Source organism: Cantharellus anzutake, assembly GCF_015039405.1.
Source record: "Cantharellus anzutake strain C23 chromosome Unknown EI90scaffold_116, whole genome shotgun sequence".
In the NCBI taxonomy this organism is placed as follows: Eukaryota; Fungi; Basidiomycota; class Agaricomycetes; order Cantharellales; family Hydnaceae; genus Cantharellus; species Cantharellus anzutake.
This window is the reverse complement of record NW_024067066.1, coordinates 97,894-115,776: the sequence shown is the minus strand read 5'-3', so window position 1 is coordinate 115,776 and position 17,883 is coordinate 97,894. Positions and strand designations below refer to the sequence as shown.

At 49.0% G+C, this 17,883-nt stretch overlaps 5 protein-coding genes across 5 annotated transcripts; 3 read left to right on the top strand and 2 right to left on the bottom strand.

Moving 5' to 3' along the window:
- Positions 1–1,343: 1,343 nt before the first annotated feature.
- On the bottom strand, positions 1,344–3,577 carry EI90DRAFT_3134281 (uncharacterized protein; the record flags this gene model as incomplete). Its single annotated transcript, XM_039064650.1, has 7 exons — positions 1,344–1,372; positions 1,425–1,502; positions 2,568–2,781; positions 2,922–3,014; positions 3,076–3,183; positions 3,241–3,362; positions 3,418–3,577. 7 exons carry the CDS (start codon positions 3,575–3,577, stop codon positions 1,344–1,346), a joined length of 804 nt encoding a protein of 267 aa, XP_038909207.1.
- Positions 3,578–7,586: 4,009 nt separating this feature from the next.
- Positions 7,587–8,791, top strand: EI90DRAFT_3158848 (uncharacterized protein; the record flags this gene model as incomplete). Its single annotated transcript, XM_039066201.1, has 5 exons — positions 7,587–7,693; positions 7,759–7,867; positions 7,930–8,047; positions 8,096–8,340; positions 8,390–8,791. 5 exons carry the CDS (start codon positions 7,587–7,589, stop codon positions 8,780–8,782), a joined length of 972 nt encoding a protein of 323 aa, XP_038909206.1. The 3' UTR covers positions 8,783–8,791.
- Positions 8,792–12,902: 4,111 nt separating this feature from the next.
- EI90DRAFT_3086068 (uncharacterized protein) lies at positions 12,903–13,483 on the top strand. Its single transcript, XM_039062175.1, has 3 exons — positions 12,903–12,956; positions 12,980–13,082; positions 13,117–13,483. Exons 1-3 carry the CDS (start codon positions 12,914–12,916, stop codon positions 13,346–13,348), a joined length of 378 nt encoding a protein of 125 aa, XP_038909205.1. The 5' UTR covers positions 12,903–12,913; the 3' UTR covers positions 13,349–13,483.
- A 149-nt stretch (positions 13,484–13,632) lies between these two features.
- EI90DRAFT_223290 (uncharacterized protein) lies at positions 13,633–15,183 on the top strand. The gene is made up of 4 exons (XM_039052734.1): positions 13,633–13,734; positions 13,842–14,446; positions 14,496–14,912; positions 14,972–15,183. Exons 2-3 carry the CDS (start codon positions 13,937–13,939, stop codon positions 14,760–14,762), a joined length of 777 nt encoding a protein of 258 aa, XP_038909204.1. The 5' UTR covers positions 13,633–13,734; positions 13,842–13,936; the 3' UTR covers positions 14,763–14,912; positions 14,972–15,183.
- Positions 15,184–16,073: 890 nt separating this feature from the next.
- EI90DRAFT_223248 (uncharacterized protein) lies at positions 16,074–17,059 on the bottom strand. Its single transcript, XM_039052732.1, has 3 exons — positions 16,938–17,059; positions 16,711–16,879; positions 16,074–16,656 (listed from the first exon to the last, which is right to left on the bottom strand). The coding sequence occupies exons 2-3, from the start codon at positions 16,847–16,849 to the stop codon at positions 16,262–16,264; spliced, it is 534 nt and encodes a 177-aa protein (XP_038909203.1). The 5' UTR covers positions 16,850–16,879; positions 16,938–17,059; the 3' UTR covers positions 16,074–16,261.
- Positions 17,060–17,883: the final 824 nt, after the last annotated feature.

Below are 17,883 nucleotides of genomic sequence, written 5' to 3'. Positions count from 1 at the left end.
CCACTCGTCCACCCACCGGACCCCCTTCGAACTCGACACCGGGCAACACCCCAGGATGGGGACAGAACCCACCCGTACATCCGAAGTAGAGGCTGCTGATGCCTTTTCATCAAGGATGATGAAAATGCAGGAGGAGGCGAAGGCGGCGTTAGAACATGCAGCAGACGAGATGGCCCGCTATTACGATCGGGGCCGTGAAGCAGCCCCCAAGTACCAAGAGGGTGACCAAGTCTGGCTCAATGCCCAGAACTACACGACCGACCGCCCCACCAAGAAACTGGACCACAAATGGCTCGGCCCCTTCAAGATAGTCAAAGTCGTCTCCCCTGCCGCTGTCAAACTCCAACTCACCGCACGACAGAAAGGGATCCACCCGGTCATATCTGTAACGAACATCAGGCCCCACCACCCGGATGAAATCGCAGAACGACCCCTCGACCCCCGCCCGGGCCCGGAACTCGTAGATGGAGAAGAGGAGTACGAAGTTGAAAAGGTATTAGACTCCAAATGGCTACGCCGGAAACTCTGGTACCTGGTAAAATTCACGGGCTGGCCAAACTCGGAGAACCAGTGGCTCCAGCGGGACCACTTAACCCACGCCCCCGACCGAATCGAGGAATTCCACAGAACGCACCCCAAGCCCCCGGGAGAGAGAGGGAGAACCACCTGGCCGCTTCGAGGCGAAGCGGCTTAAGGAGGGGGTGATGTCAGGGCACGCCCGCCTGACCCGGCCCCACCTAACCCGGTGCCCCACCATCCACTCCTCCCGACCTCCCCCCTCTTCCCCTTTTCTCCCTTCCCTTCCTTCCTCTCCTTCTTTTCTATTCTCTCTCCTCTTTATTCCTTTCTTATCACACGGACGACTTCCTTTGTATCAATGTACCATTGACCCGGCTGCAGCGTAACGTGCCCGAATCCGGACACACCGGACGACCCCCCGCACACCGGACGCTCCTAGGACCTCTTACAGAGGTACCCAGACGGGGGTGGCTGCATGCTCGGATGACGTGGCGCTTCCCACGTGGCCTTCAACCACATGTATATAAACACAGCCTAAGTGGGAACTGAGAAGCAACCTTCTTCTCACATTTCCCACTTTAGGCAAGTAGCTTACACTTCCCTTGATAATGACAATAACACATTTCCCACTTTAGTCTTAGTGGCCAGGGACCCTTGTCTGCTTCGGGCCCGCTGCTACGCACGCCCGCGTCATACCTACCGGACCCTCAGCCTCGGGCGATACACCCAGGCGCTCTCGACCCCGGGTCGGTCCCTGACACTTAGGCAACGATGGCCTATCCATCCCAAAAGAGTTTGAGTTAGTTATCGAACACAAACAAGCGTTACTTGTGCTTAGGAAGAGGATCGATGTCTACAAGATGTTAGAAATTGCAACAAATTGAGAACAAGTCAACTTTGCTCACCTTCATCCGTGAGAGCATCATCAATGTATTTGTTCTTTGAAGGGAGATGCAAGCGGATTCTTGATGGAATTTTGTGTTCTGAACAAAGGTGTTAGCATGGACATCGTGAGTGCATTGATTGATCAAGGAAATACTCTTGGCCTGATGGTTGTCTTGGTGTCATATCCATACAATCCCGACCTCCGCTCCGCGCTCCCGGAACTCCGAACTCCGACTTCCGGAGCCCTACTTCCCTTCCGTCACCTTCTCCTTGCCGACTCCCAAGAGGTTATCCCACCTCCGGCTTGGACACCACCTTCGGTCCGACTCCGGAACATTCTGGGTCCGACCCCAACCTCGACACCTTCCAGATGAGTACGCAAAACCTATGCTCCCGACTCCGGACCTCCGCTCCGGAATCCCGTTCGCGTCTCTGTCTCCGGAACCTCCGGTCTTAGCTCCGACCTTGGACTTTGACCCCACCTCCGCTTATACCCATTGTATTGGTTAGCTCATTCCATTTAATTGCCTTTGCCAATATTCCGGAGTTTAACTTCCGAGTTCGGACTTTCCGGACTTATGTCGGACCTTGCAACTATTGCATTGTCCTATTCAATTCCGCTATTCTCCCTCATTCCTATTTGGGCTGCTGCTTCCTTTCTATTCAGTCAGCTAGCCATTCCCGACTCCCATCCTCCTTCCTTCCTCCTTGGGCCTTGGCCCTTCATTCCTCCTTTGGGAAACGCCATTGAGTCAAACACTTGACCCTCGGTGTTGTTCCTCTTTCCATCTCCCTTTGTCTCCTTTCGTCTTACCCTTGTTCCTTTTGATTCCGGACCCCTCCTTATATACAATGTACCTAGTAACTTGTAACCCCAGTCCGAAATCGACATGAATTCCCCCCAAGAGACTTTCCCCCTGCTAGATCCGAAATTAGGGACCCCTAGGACAACCAGCAATGGCACAGCGCTCCGCCTGAGTTGCTGAGGCCGAGGTCCTTCCACGCTAAGTCTCCGATTCCACTCCGGAGTTGTCCGAATCCGCAAGTTCTAACACTTGGGTGCGATGTCTCATCAGACTGGTCGTGGATGACCCTATCCTCATCGTCCCTATTTGGTTTGCTGCATGAATGCCAGATAGAGAGGAAATGTTGGTGATACTCACCTTTCCCTCGCACTTTTCCAGTAATCCCTTGGTTTCCCACAGCCTTAGCATGGTAATCATCTGATTCGATTTGGTCATCGTCTGATTGAGTGTGGCTCCCATCAAATTTAGTGTGGCTGTCATCCAATTCTTCGTCTGATTTGGTGGGGTCATTTCCGCAGTTGCCCAGTTCAGTGTCACTCTCAATGGCAACATTATCTATGGCAGTATTATTCTGGGAGACACGATGAGCTATGCACTGTAGTCCTGGGATCCGTTTAACATTTTCACCTGCATGGGACAGCGGAATAGTTGTTTAGCAGTGGTCCAGCAAGCATATTGAATCACCTTTTTGTTTGCCTTTCGTCAAAGAACTGTTTTATGATTCTCTATCGCTGTCTTGATTAGCACTGGAATAGGCCAGCTTTCTTCATAATTCTGTTTGATCCAAGCATGCTCGATAAGGATCTGCATGATGCAAATAATCAGCGTGCTATAATGATGAGGAAAGTGGATTAAATAGGCTCACTTCATCTTGAATTATTTTGAGCATGTCAATGTCGATGGCATTGTATCTTATCATGCCTTTAAGGTATGGCCCCCCAATATTTGCGCGTAGGGCAGATCGAATGGATTCCTGATATTTGGTTGTCAAGCTGCAGTATCGTGTGAATTAGAAGGCCTCAGTACTCACTTGTACAGTGTTCATATCTTCTTTCGTAATGCTCATTTCCTCCATCAGACAGAAGCCACAATTGAGACAATCTGCACGACCCTGTGGCCATGGAATTTGCTCTTGGACATGGTTTTGACACACTGAGTGCAAAAAAATATATCAGAGTAGCCAACGCAGAGAGGCTACTGCACTTACATGTGTCAGCATCCTTCTGGAGGCCTGGAGGACATGATTGTAGATCGATGCGTTTGAATGTGAAAATAGAGGGAGACTTGCCTTCTAGCACCTTCTTGAGCTGTTCTTTTTCGTGTCTGAGGGAAGAAATCGTGCGTTTTTGAGTTACAGAATGCGGCATGAGAAATGGTGCGATGGTGGAGCGTAAGAGGCTGGTCACCTGGGCAGATCGTGTTTGGTCTAAGTTGAATTCATTCTCGTCTCAAACAGAACCAAATAAGCCAAAATAACACGTCTCAAGCACCTGCAGCTTCCATTGGTGTAATTTCCCCTCTCGCTCAACTGTTTAGCTCTTTGAGAGGTGGGACACATCTGGGTACTTTTATCAAACATTTTGAGACTGCCTTAAGCTATGGTTCGCAATTGCCACACAAGTGACACAACCAAAGCTTGGAAGCCAAGGTACTCAACTAGCATGGCTTGCAGACACCGTGAAGTCGAAAGGTCACATCTTTTTGGACGTCCGGCTCCCCATAGCTATTACAAAAGGTGAAAAGGAATTCTCAATCCTGCTATGGAATCAGAACTCGATACAATGGGGAATTCACCATGGGAAGATCCTTTCGAATATGAGCGCTGGGCCTCAGAAGTGGAAATGGCACACTTTGACGATGATTGCGAAATTTTGTACGCTTCCAGTCAGCTATGAATACAGTTTGGTGCTAACATCTGCTCCTAATGCCAACGGAAGCAATGATCGGAATGATGATGGATCCCAGAGTGATGATGGATCGGGGGAATTCTCAGGGCCTAACCGGGCATCTCTGGAAGAGTGGATGGAGGCTGTTGAGGAATATAAAGCAGGCGTGACCTTACGGCGCTATAACCAATTTTGTGTGTCGTAATTTCTCTCACTTTGTCATCAGCTAACCTACAAATGCAGACAACCAGCCCCTTTCCAGTGTAGACTACACAAACCTGAAGATGTTCGACATTATGATTTGCAGCAATATGTCTGGTTCAACATATAGCATTATTCAGTCGCGCTTTGAAGAACTTCAACTGAAGTCACTTCATCAACTTCACTCATACATCTCCAGGCTTTCCCATGTCATAGAGCATTCATATGACTGCTGCATTAACAGCTGCTGCTGTTTTTCTGGTGAACTTGCCGATCTCGATACTTGTCCATACTGCAAGCAATCACGCTTCAAACCAAATTGTCGTCGTCCCTTCAAGACCTTCCATTATCTCCCAATGGGACCTCACCTCAAAGCGCTCTACACAAACAAGACCTTTGCTGAACATCTAAAATACCGTGGGGCTCTTGATCTCAATACTGGGACTATTGATGATGTCTTTCATGGAATCCACTACCATCATCTACAGCAACAACAAGTTTGTCTTGATGGGCAGTGATATTGTCAGAGACCAGATCGAGACAAGGGAATGTCTCCGTGGCAGAGGGCTTCGGCCTCAGCGACTTATGCCAGGAGCGCTGTGCCAAGTTACACGTCTGTGCCCTAATTTCACTTACTGGCAATGAGAACTAAAGGGGGTCAACTCTAGTCGATTTTATTACTGAGGTGTAACCTATGTACAAGTTGAGTATATATAGTTACAACGAGGGCGGGCCTGTAAATGGCAGGGCCGAGCAGAGCTGTCATATCCATCCACAGCCATCAACTTCCACTACCTCCGCTCCTTCTTCACTAACCTCGGAGCTCCCATATTCCGCAATCACCTCCACTTCCCTTGATGGTCACCACCCCCTCTTTTCAATATATTACCTACACCTCCCTAAGTATGGAGCCCTGAAGGCTTCCGGACAGCTCTGACGTCCGCTAGCACACTCCCACCTCCGCTGGGCAATTCACTCGCTTGCCCTGCAAACCCACCTTCGGGCCTATCCCTCCTTTCCGTTTCTGGGTTATCGCCTACCATTCCGCTAACCCTGTAACCCAACTTGTCGGTAATATTCAATCAGCTAATGATTAACTCCATTAGCTCCGCCCCGCTTGGCCCTGCCATTTATGGGCCCGCCCTTGTTGTAACTATATATACTCAACTTGTACATAGGTTACACCTCAGTAATAAAATCGACTAGAGTTGACCCCCTTTAGTTCTCATTGCCAGTCAGTAAGTTAGGGCACGGACGTGTAACTTGGCACAGCACTCCTGGCATAAGTCGCTGAGGCCGAAGCCCTCCGCCATGGAGACATTCCTTCGTCTTGACCTGGTCTCTGGAGTTAAAACATTAGCCGATTGAATATTACCGACAAGTCGGGTTATGGGGTTAACGGAATGGTAGGCGATAACCCAGAAACAGAAAGGAGGGATAGGCCCGAAGGTGGGCTTGCAGGGCAAGCAAGTGAATTGCCCAGCGGAGGCGGGAGTGTGCTAGCGGACATCGGAGCTGTCCAGAAAGCTTCGGGGCTCCATACTTAGGGAGGCGTAGGTCATATATTGAAAAGAGGGGGTGGTGACCATCGAGGGAAGTGGAGGTGATTGCGGAATATGGGAGCCCCGAGGTTAGTGAAGAAGGAGCGGAGGTAAACCAGAGAGTTCGGAGGTAGTGGAAGTTGATGGCTGTGGATGGATATGACAGATATCAGCACTATTTATTTGGTGATCATTGGGACGTCACACTGGGGATCATGATAGATGGATTTCAGATCTTCAAATGCCAACGCGACGGCAGCATGACTTGCTGGCCCATTATCGCAATCAACTTCAACCTGCCACCCAAGGAACGTACTAAACTATCGAATATAATCCCACTTGCTATAATCCCGGGGCCAAAGGCACCAAAAGACTTCAATTCCTTCTTACAGCCAGTTGTTGATGACTGCAAGCAGCTGGCTCTGGGAGAATGGGCATTGGATATAACTTCAAATGAAACTTTCAAGCTTCAAGCTTATCCAATTTCTTTCCATGGCAATATGGTTGCTGTGACGCATGTAATGAATTTTAAGGGTCCTAATGGGATTTCCCCATGCTCAGTCTGCCACATTAAGGGAATTAGGAATCTTGATGGCGTGACAACATACTATGTCCCTCACACACCTCCTCTCGACCAGCCCAAAACATGTGATACATACTGGGATATTCGGGACAACTTGCTCTGTTCCAAATCTGATTATCAACACACTCTCAGAGGTCACTTCCCTCCTAGGCAGTTCCAGAGGCTCAAAATCGAAGCTTTCCAAAATCCAACAACAGTCTGGGATCAATGGAAACTGAACTTCCATCCATTTCAATTACTAGGTCTTTCCCCCGTGATTGGATGCATCTTTGCCTAGAAAATCACTCAAAAAATCTGGTTGCGCTATGGCAAGGTAAATATAAAGTGAGGGGAAGGAAAGCTATCAGCTTTCCGAAGCTCTCTGGGAAAGAATCGGACAAGAAACTGCTCAAGCTGGGGACACGGTACCCTCATCCTTCGGACATCGTACCTCAAACATTTGGATGGAAAAGCACATCTTCACAGCTGAAGATTGGGCTTTCTGTGTCAGAGACCGGGTCGAGACGAAAGAGTGTCTCCGTGACGGAGGGCTTCGGCCTCAGCGACTTATGCCAGGAGCGCTGTGCCTAGTAAACACGTCCATGCCCTAACTTACTAACTGGCCACCAGAACTGAAGAGGGTAAACTCTAGTCGATTTTATTACTGGAGTGTAACCTATGTACAAGTGTAGTATATATAGTTACAACGAGGGCAGGTCCGCAAATGGCGGAGCCAAGCGGAGCGGAGCTAACGGGGTTAGACATTAGCCGATTGAATATTACCGACAAGTCGGGTTACGGGGTTAGCGGAAAGGCAGGCGATAACCCAGAAATGGAAAGGAGGGATAGGCCCGAAGGTGGGCTTTGCAGGGCAAGCGAGTGTATTGCCCAGTGGAGGCGGGAGTGTGCTAGCAGACGTCGGAGCTGTCCGGAAGCCTTCGGGGCTCTGTACTTAGGGAGGCGTAGGTAATAAATTGAAAGGAGGGGGTGGTGACCATTGAGGGGTACCGAGGGGATTGCGGAATACGGGAACTCCGAGGTTAGTGGAGAAGGAGCGGGAGTGATCGGAGGGATCGGAGGGATTGGAAGTCGATGGCCAGGGATGGATATGACATTCTGGATGATTCACATAGCGCCGTATGTTCTCAGGAACAGGTTCAACTGCCCCAAATATTACAAACATTTCATGAAATTCAATTCAATCCTCAAACGCACCATTCAATATTCTTTCACAGAGAAAGACCTGGATGAGTTAGAGCAAGATATCGTTGATTATGTGAAAGAATATGAGATGTGAGTTCATTTTATCACTTGAGTTTTGTGTGCAAAACAATATACATATTGCATCGCTTTTCTAGTATTTACTACCAGTTTTCGGCTCAGCGTTTATCTGCATGCCCCCATACGACATTCGAAACAATGGGCCACCATGTAACAATTGGACCTTCATCATGGAGCATTGGTGTGGTTCGCTTTTACCTGCCATCAAATCTCGGAAACAACCATTCACATGCCTCATGCTAAGGCAGTATCAGGCAGCACAATTATTTGAGGTTGTAAACCGCTACAACGTAACTCAGCTGATGCCACTGAGACGTGATATGAATGTCCCTTCACGGCATGAGAAACGGTTTTCGAAGTCGGCCTGTGCGCTATCCTTCAGTTATTTAGCCACCATAGCTGACACATTGCCAGATCTTATCTCTTTTTTATGCAACCCTGTCAAACACAACCATACTCCTGACATGACAATTCAAAAGAAGATTGCAAAACATTTGACGACATCTTTTGGTGGCTTGATCAGAGCCTGGTTGGACATCCTTCCACAAATAATGGAGCACTGGGTGAAAGTTTGCATTGGTAATGGGGGCCATCTTATTCGAGGGGCCATTGCACAGATGAGCAGTTGGCAGAGTTTCCGCGATGCCTCTTTTGTCCGTGTGAGTGATCGCAATTCTGGTTTACATAACCAAATATGTTATTTGATAGTATGAGTTGATTGCTGATGCGAATGCACACTGCCCACAAGCCAAAGAAGATTTTGTTCGTACTGTCTACTATGGGCGGCTTGAGTATATCCTTCACTGCACCATCCCATCAAACGTCATATCCAAAAATACTGAGCCCAAAACCATTCTTTTTGGCATCATTACCACTTGTACCCAGGGACACGATGCTACACTAGAGCTGACCTATTTTAGAAGTTTGATGTTGTACATTGAAATCGTGGACTTGGCTGCAATCTGCGCAGTGGTGGGTCGCATCCAAATTGGCACCACGAATCCTCAATGGGTGATTGTTGACCGGAGCGGTTCCTGGGTCCGCACCGCCTTCACGGATGACTCACTGACTGTAGACACTCCCCAACAAGACAAACTCTGACAAAAATCCATTGTGTATGCTTAGGATACCTAGCTACAAATCAAATTTACATCTAGCTTCCGAATTGCGACTTTGTCTGGTCTACCATGAGATAAAAATCCGGCTCTGTTCTGCCTCCAGCAAACAGTGGAACCGGTCTGTAAAAGATCAGGATAAAAATCCTATTCCACTGAGCCTGAAGGTAGCAGTCCGCAAAGTTACATGATAACGGACAATGCCTTGTTTCCAATAATCACACAATGGTCAGGACTTTTTGCAAAATCTTGACCTATCACGTTACAATATCATGGAATCGCTTCTCTCAGTGAAACATGTGCAAGCGTCCAAATAACTCTGTGAGTCATGTCCCATATGAATGGGTTGAGGTGCCCCCATGTTATAAAAATGGGCCCATTTCTATAGCATTCAGGTGCAGGAGGGAGCCTGTCAGGGCACACACCCTGACTAGCCCGGACCCGGACCCGCATCCGGACCCGCTCCCGGACCCGCATGCGTGCTCTGCCCCGCATGCTCCACGCACCGCATGCCCCGGGCCCGGTTCCCACTTCTCATGTGACTTCCGGGTATCCCCGGAAGTTTTCGCCATATTGGGCCACTGTGGGAAAGTGAGAAGTTAACCTTCTGTCAGGGACGCATCCGGGGTAGAGGAGGCCTGGGTGAGACGCCTGACACTAGAAGTCTCGTGGGGTGTGGAGCAGGCGTGCGTACTGGCGGGCCCGGCTCAGGAGACAGTCCCTGGCCACTCAGACTGAAGTGGAAAAGGATGAGAAGAAGGCTACTTCTTCGGTTCCCACTTCAGGTATGTTTATATACATGCGGCTTGGGTCACATGATGGGTGCCACCTCATCCTCGCATACAGCCGTAGTCACCCGGGTGTCCCCATGGGGGATCCCAAGGGCATTGTAGCGGGTCTATCAATCTAGACTCGTGGCTCAGGTCTGGGGGGGGGGTAGGTCTCTCTCTAGTGTCAGACAGATGTAGTGGGGTCCTTGGGTACGGTGCTGATAACCCTCTTTAACTACTGTACAGTGTGTCACGGAAGAGTCCGATACAAATAGAAAAGGAAAGTCACATGCGTGAATGAATGAAAATAGTAAAGATAATAAAGAAAATGTCATATCTCCTCAACAACCCAACCAAATCCAACGATCTTAAACTCGTCAGAACCACCTCTACAACCTCTACAACTCCTACTATTACCCCGAGTCACCAATCCTAATCCCTGATGCAGTAAAGGGTGAAGTGTGCGATGAGGCTCGTTTTAACCCGCACAGACTTGTCCCCACAACAGCGTCCGCTGTGAATGCACGAGCTGGACGTAGCAGGGGTCGCCTGGGGCGCCCGGGCTGGGTGTGTCGTGAGCGCGCTGCAGGTGGGTCAATGGTACATTGATACAAGGAAAGGTTGTCCGTGTAGAATAAAGAGAAAATAAAGAGAAAGTGAAATAAATGAAGAGGAAGTGAAATGGAGAAAGAAAGAAAGAGGAAGGAGGGAGGAGGGAGGAGAAGGCTGGGTGGTGGGGTACCAGGTGAAGTGGGGCCGGGTGGGGCCGGGTCAGGGGGGTGTGCCCTGACAGTGAGAGGCCGCCTGGCAGGTCCGGGCATGTCGTACTGCAGCTGGGCCAATGGTACACTGATAGGAGGGAAGTTGTCCATGTAATAAGTAAGGAAAGAAAGAAAAGAGAAAGGAGGGAGAAAGAGAGGAAGAGAAAAGGGGAGAGGAAGTAGGGAAGGAGTGGGTAGCAGGGAACTGGGTCAGGTGGGTGATGGGGGACCGGGTCAGCTGGGGCCGGGTCAGGCAGGTGTGCCCTGACATGGATTCAAGTTGTGAGTGTACTATAAACTTCACCCAAATTATAGCAAATTTAATTCTTTGGCTTACCAGGGAAGTGTGTGGGTGGTGATTGGGAGCTTGTCAGGGCACACACCCTGACTAGCCCAGACCTGGACCAATATGTGCACTCCGCCCCACATGCTCCATGCACTGCATGCTCCAGGCCTGGTTCCCATTCCTCATGTGACTTCCGGGTATCCCCGGAAGTTTTTGCCATATTGGGCCACTGTGGGAAAGTGAGAAGTTAACCTTCTTCTCACTTTCTTACCCACAGTAGTCATGCCCTGGGATGGGCTGTGTTTACAGGTTGGACTGTGGGCCATAGAGAGGGGTCATGGGGACCCTGTCAGGGACCGACCCGGGGTCGAGAGCGTTGTTGTGGGGACAACTCCGTGTACCGCAAAAAGTCGGATTCTGTGGAATTTGGCCACCAACATATACCACATACCCTCTGACGCTCCCGATGTTCATTATAACACTATCCAACACTCCACAAACTCATTCCTTATTTTTCCCTATTTTCCCCATCATTCCCGACAACCCCAAGCAAAATTCCCACGCCAAACCACGCCGCCAATTTCACCCCCTCTCCAGATCTCCATACCTACACATACAACCCAGTCGTTTTTCCACCCGATAGTGATGCTCTGCCTTCCTTCTTCACCCCCGGAGCATTTCCCAGAATGGCAATCCCATGCCCGGATGGTTCAGCACGGAGTAGAGTCTCACGTGGTCTTGACAGTACCTGTCAATGGCCACATCTCAACAACTACTGCACCAAATGGGACGAATAGGGGCTCGTTGGAAAGCTGGAGACGAGGAGGTTGCTGACGGGAGGATAGGCGGGCGCTGTGGCGAAGCGTTGCGGAGTTAACTTTTACATTTCCCATTTCGGACCCGTTATGATATATCCCCCATTCATTCATATTTCTTTTATTGTTTCTTTGTTCCCAATTGGATATTCGTCATTTACGGTTGTCTAACGGCCCGTTTACATTCCCCCAGTCCATTCATTTCATTTCAAACATATAAAAACTAGATAACAGCTTGTACATAACAAGTTAGTATTGAATAGACCCGTGAAGGGACAAGCAGAAGTTGCATCCAAGTGGCAAAGATGCCATCCACGACTCTAACGCCTCCCCTGAGTTACTTGCTTACATCTGAGACCCCTTTTCTCATAACCCTCGGCCTTGACGTCCAAGAGAGACGTAGGTGAGTGTTGAGTTGAGGCTCCAACAGACCCGCTAGCACCCCAGGACCCAAAGAACCGAACCTCCACCACACACTCATTCACTACCACCCTCCCCCCTTTCTCTGTCTCGAGTCTAGGCGATAGACCCGTTACAGCGTCCGGGTATATTGCCCGGGGCTGAGGGCCTGGTAGGGTGCGGCATGGGTGTGCGTAACAACGGGCCCGGAGCAGGCAAGGGTCCCTGGCCACTTAGACTAAAGTGGGAAGTGTGTTATTATTATTAGCAGGGGAATGTAAGCTACTTGCCTAAAGTGGGAAGTGTGAGAAGAAGGTTACTTCTCAGTTCCCACTTAGGCTGTGTTTATGTACATGCGGTTGGAGGTCATGTGGGGAGCACCACGTCATCTATGCACACAGCCGTGTCCGCCCGGGTATCTCCATAAGAGGTCTCAGGAGCGTCTGGTGTGTAGGGCGTCACCCAGTGTGTCCAGGTCCAGGCATGTTGCGCAGCCTGGTTAATGGTACATCGAGCAAGGAAGTTGTCCGTGTAGTAGAAAAGGAAAGAAGGAGAAAGAAAGGAAAGAAGAAAGAGGAGGAAAAGGGAAAGGAAGAAGGAGAGAAAGGAGGAGGGAGGATGGGGGCATCAGGTGAGGGTAGTGGGATCGGGTGGGGTCGGACCGGGTGGAGTGGGGTCAGGCGGGTGTGCCCTGACAGACCCAGGGTCTGTCCCCTGACACCCCCCTTGTCACTGAAAACCACTGGAAGCATCTAAAACATGGCTATCTTTGATTAAAAACACACTCACTGCTCAATCAGACTGTTTACATCATTGCCTATTCCACCATTAACTCCTATATTCATACATCCCACTTTCTTGAGCCTGACTGGTGTTGGAGGAACCATGTGCTATGGGAGGCCAGACAAGCTTTCATACAGCCACATTCCCACAGTAGCGTGACTACTTGGTCACAACACCTTTTTCTTCTTACTTATTTTGGTCACTTCGGACTTATCTGTGAAGGCCACAAACTATATTCAATCTTTTGAATTAGTTTCCTTTTTCCTCAGTTCTTTTAAATTTAATGGAGGCACGAGATTAAATATGACTTGTGTGCGCCAGCCTCAGCGCCTCAGTTTTCTTCTGGGTATCTGCCATGCCCTTTGCTAGGTCAAGTCCTCGTCTGTACACAATATTCATTGCTTTATGCCTTTAGACTGTTCACCTGCGATGTTCAGTTTTTCTTAGTTGTCTGGTATGCAATTGTGTCCATGTTTCTGATTTCTGCTGCTTGATTGGTACATCAGTTTATTTTTTTCTCTTTACACATGTTTGCTGTACGGTTCGGCCTCCATGCCTTCTTTCTTTTATGCGCACCCGCTGAGCGCTTTGGCCTCCATGCCTTCTCTTCTGCGTCTGTGTCTGTGGTACGCTTTGGCTTCTCAGCCACCACCTCTTGCATCCGCTGCATGCTGTTGCTCTACAGTCTTTTATCTCTCTTGCGTCCATGCATGCTGGAGTTTATTTCTTTTTCTATGACTCTGACGTATATTTCTAACTAATTCTCTTATTAGTTTTGGTTAGGGTGTTTGGTTGGCGTTGAATATTCAGTCTTGCATTGGATAAGGCAGTTAGCCTTGGTTACCCTTTGCAAGTTGGATCCCGGATGTTTACGGTGTCTTTCACTTTTCGGCTCATGCCTTGTCTTTGTAACTTCACTTCTTCTCTTTTGTTGGCACTTCTCTGCTGCTACTCTCAGTTGTCTTCATCGTTACCCTCCACCTGCCCCATCACCTCCTTTTTTTTGGATTTTTGTATTTACCGGCTCGCTTCAAATCAAGAGGCTTCAACATCCTGTCGGGGCCGTCACCATGCTATCCGTTACACCTTCGCCCATGCACAAGCGTGCATATAGTGAGACTGAGGTTAGTTATCTTTCATTCATTCTTATATCTTATAACTCATTGTATATTACCTTATAGCTTTAGCATTAGGTAATATTAATAGTTCTCGTGCATATAGTGAGACTGAGCATTAGCATTAGAGCAAGCGGTTATTCCGTTAACTGGCACCTTGGCAGGAGCCGCCCCTTCACAACTTGGCAGCAAGCTTTCAAGTCTGCTTGGAATGAACTTGAAAAGAGGCCCATCAGCAGCCGCAACTATAATACTAACATCAAAGACTGGACCTGCCACTGTGGTGCACAAGCCACCAACACATTTCACCTTTGCAAACACCTCATACAGTCTGCTGGGAAACCTCCTATGGAATTTTGGGAGGATATCCACCGGCGTCATTTTATGCCCCTCAGCCTCCCTGTATCGGCATACTCACCTCTGGAACCGTGACCAAGCTGCCAAACAAGGCAGCATATCTGACGGTGATGACCAGGACCGAGAAGGGGTCCGACTTAGTCTAGCTAGCCTCAAACCTCATGAAATCAAGCGCACTCACTCATCCTTAGCAGATCCGACTCAAGATTTGGATCACTCAGCTAAAAAGCTAAAATATGACACTTCAATCGCTCATGCTGACATCTTGATTCAGGCACACATGGATGTCAACACCAATCTCACCCCTGCTGGCAATGACGAGGTTGTGAATCTCCATGGCAGCGATTTATCGGATGAGGATGAGGTGAAGTGGCATTATTTCTTGCATGGTTCTCACACTTACGAGTTCAAAGATTGCCGAGCTGCGAGCTCGTTTCAATGAATTGGGGGACTATCTCATTGAGGCTGGAGAAACTGTCCTCCAACAAGTTGAGAAGGATGAGGGCGTTTGGATGCGGGGTATGGCAGGTCATGATCTGACTCGAAAAGCAGGGCCGATTGTCGAGGAATTTGTCAGAGTGATGCGCAGAGCGGAGTGGAATGGTTCATACCTGGCTCCGGGGCAAGAGTCGCCATGGCCGACAAGCCAACCTTGCAACATTAGGATCCCATACCTCTAGTGACTGGGATTCAAATCCGGCTGCCTCTTGCTTCGAAGGTGACGACGATGCCGCTGATCAATCTGTACCTATTTTGCAAAGGCATTTTCATTGTTCACTTTCATCCACCTTCGGCCGCTAATAGCATGTCATTTTGCTTCTCGTTATGATGTGAGCTCCTCTTAGCTATCCTTGCCCACTTCATTGTGCTAACTCTGGACTTGTTGCAGCCCCGTTGACTAGTATTTCATTTTCCCACTATTTCGCCACAATACTATGTATTTCTTCTCATCAAATCCCCAACTCCACAATCAAATCAGTCACTCCTTGAGTCCGATTCACACCTTGCGACATATGCTTTCTCTGACAAAGGAGTCAAGCAGGTTCTTAGAAAGAACAAATTAAGGTAACCTTGAGTGCAAGAGATAGGACGAACTGAGGTTGCTTCTCTGCAGGATCCTCTGCTGGGTCCGTGGAGAAAGCTTAAATGGGTGCAGAGAGATGCGAAGGGTCCTGATCCTCATCAACAGTGAATGACGTTGTTGAATATCACTAGTCGGGTATGCAGTGCGCGCATGCACAACATCCCACGACTACTCCGACACCACCTCCCATCTCGTCCGTGCGCCGTCCCAGTTGTAGCATAGTCCCATTGTACTATAAAACCTCGTAGTCAGAACCTAAGGATAATATCTTTCAATACTTACTTGAGCTTGAGTCCCTCGTTAGTGTCTGAGTGTTGCCGTTGAGCGCCTAAAGTCTACTCATAACAACAGACTGGGGTAACAAGTCATTTCACTAGACTTATCGCATGCACAGCATCCCACGACTACTCTGACACCTCCTCCTGCCTCGTCCGTGTGCCGTTCCACATGTAGCCATACTATAAAACATTGTATACGTAGTTACACCTAATAATAATACATCTTTTTATCAGTCCCCGTATCCTTGAACAAGACAAAGCTAATGAAACGCACCTCTTCACAAAATGGTACACTGCCCTAAACTCGTTGCCCTTCAGGCATCCCGATGTGATCTGTACCGGCATATCCTTCAGGCCCATCGCACACCATTCTCTGGCCATACACCTCCAAGCACCGCGCTCGTCTTCGTCACCCCATTTGGTGGCAGCGCGGAAACCCATGGAGGGAATCGGTGAGTCGTCGATTTTTGGGACTCTGGCGAGATTATTCACACCCAAATCACGTTGATAATTTTATTTCCTGGGTCCTCTAGATTTTGGCATTAGTTTCTAGTGTCGTAGTCCGACGTGCACCGATCACATAATAGCCGTCTCCGGATCCCTCGCAGTACGAACATGTAAAGAAGGGTACAGTGACTCCGGCTATGGCCTAAGAGAGGCCGATCAGGTGGGGTCGTACGTCCTCGTCATCGCTGGCTCATCCAACACCAGCGAAGTTCTCACTGGAATGTCCCCATTTCCGGCGCACGAGTGCTCTGAAAGGCGATCTCTGAATTATAAAGTTTGATGAAATGGCGATCATCATTCCGAGCGTATCTTACGACAGTACTATTTTCTGAACATCAACAGGTCTTGCGACGAGGCAGCTAGCGTCTAGATGCCGATGATTTGCGCATTGGTCGCTGTGCTTCGCCAGATCCTGCTGGCTGGCACATGGGCAACGGGCAGTAGCCCCGGTCCTCGAAGTGGCAACTGCCCTGTGGATCCCCTTCATTATAGCACTCCGACGACTGAACACCGCCGGAAAGTGGTACACACTCTCCACTTCTTCCATCCTCGTCCAGGAAGAAATCGCTCTTAGGGGGTCATTCAACAATATGGTAACGTTTTTACCGCAAAGCGACGCGGTGATTGCGATGTCGCGACCGTAGATGTTGCATCTCAGGCCTTCCAATTCGTGAGAGAAGATTATCTCTGCAGCGGCGCAAGTGTCTTTTGGGCAAATATTGGTTAAGCAGGAGCACAATCCATTTGACTTCGGCTCACCATTGCCTGCGGGGACGATCCCCCAAGATCCTGACATCCAGTTGTGGCCTCTGTCGTGGCAAGTGAATTCGCCATAGTGGATATCAGCTGCGACAACAAGAACTAGAGTGATTGGGACAAAAACGTTCCAGAATCGCATTGTGACTTTTGGAGAAATGCTGCTATTATACTGGCAGGTAATGTGCGTGGCGTCAGTAGGTACGTAACATGAATCAAGGAGTACTTACCACAACTTTCAGTGTATGCGCTTAGAGGGCTGGGAGCGCACCCCTCAGAGATTATATAGGATACTCCAGTGTCTAAGAAGAACTATAAAAGAGGGGGAACGGCCGGAACCCGGGCGGTCCCGGCCCGTGGATTGGCGCCTCGTTCCCCGATAATGTATGAAATCCATGAGTGAGGAGATGAAAGCAGAGACGCAAATGAATATATACTTACTACAAGTATGCGCATCTGATGCGATTGAACCCATTGAGTGCTAAATTCCATCCGTGACTGTCCAGCTGGGACTCGGACGGTCACGGGCCACGGGCACACATCAGCAAAGTCGGACCAGAGGTTTTGATGGGTTGCTATGGTTGCTAGCAGTCACTACTGTGCCGACCATTTTCTCAGCCTAGTCAGCCATGTAATGACAGCCTATGGAGGGGTGTTGAAGTCACGAGTCACCGGAACCTTCCGGGGCATTCTGGATTATTGTGGGAAATCGCTAGAATATTCCCGCTTAGTCTGTGCTTGCGTACGCGCGCTTGCGCAGTTACTTATTTTACGTATAATATCATTGTAATACATTTCGTGTATGTATAAATACGCACAGACATGCGTTGAGCAAAATCATCAGAAAGTTTTCTAGCTTACCTCTGGTCTCGCGAGTATAACTGCTGAAGTAAGCGGATTGCCTTATCAGGAATCCCTACATTACAACAAGGGGGGGCCATTTGGCCTTTGAATGGGGCCTGAAAGGGGGTATTTACTAGTGGATGTCCTGGACATCCTGGTGAGGAAAGAAAATGCCTGATCCATTCACCAGGATGTCCCCAGGACATCCTGGAACGTCCTGGGATGATTCTATAATTCAATCAAATTTGTATTATTCAGGGTAGACATTCAAAACATAATGCCGCAATTGAATCTGATTTCCCATGACAATTCCCAGGCTGCTCAACTGTCTGT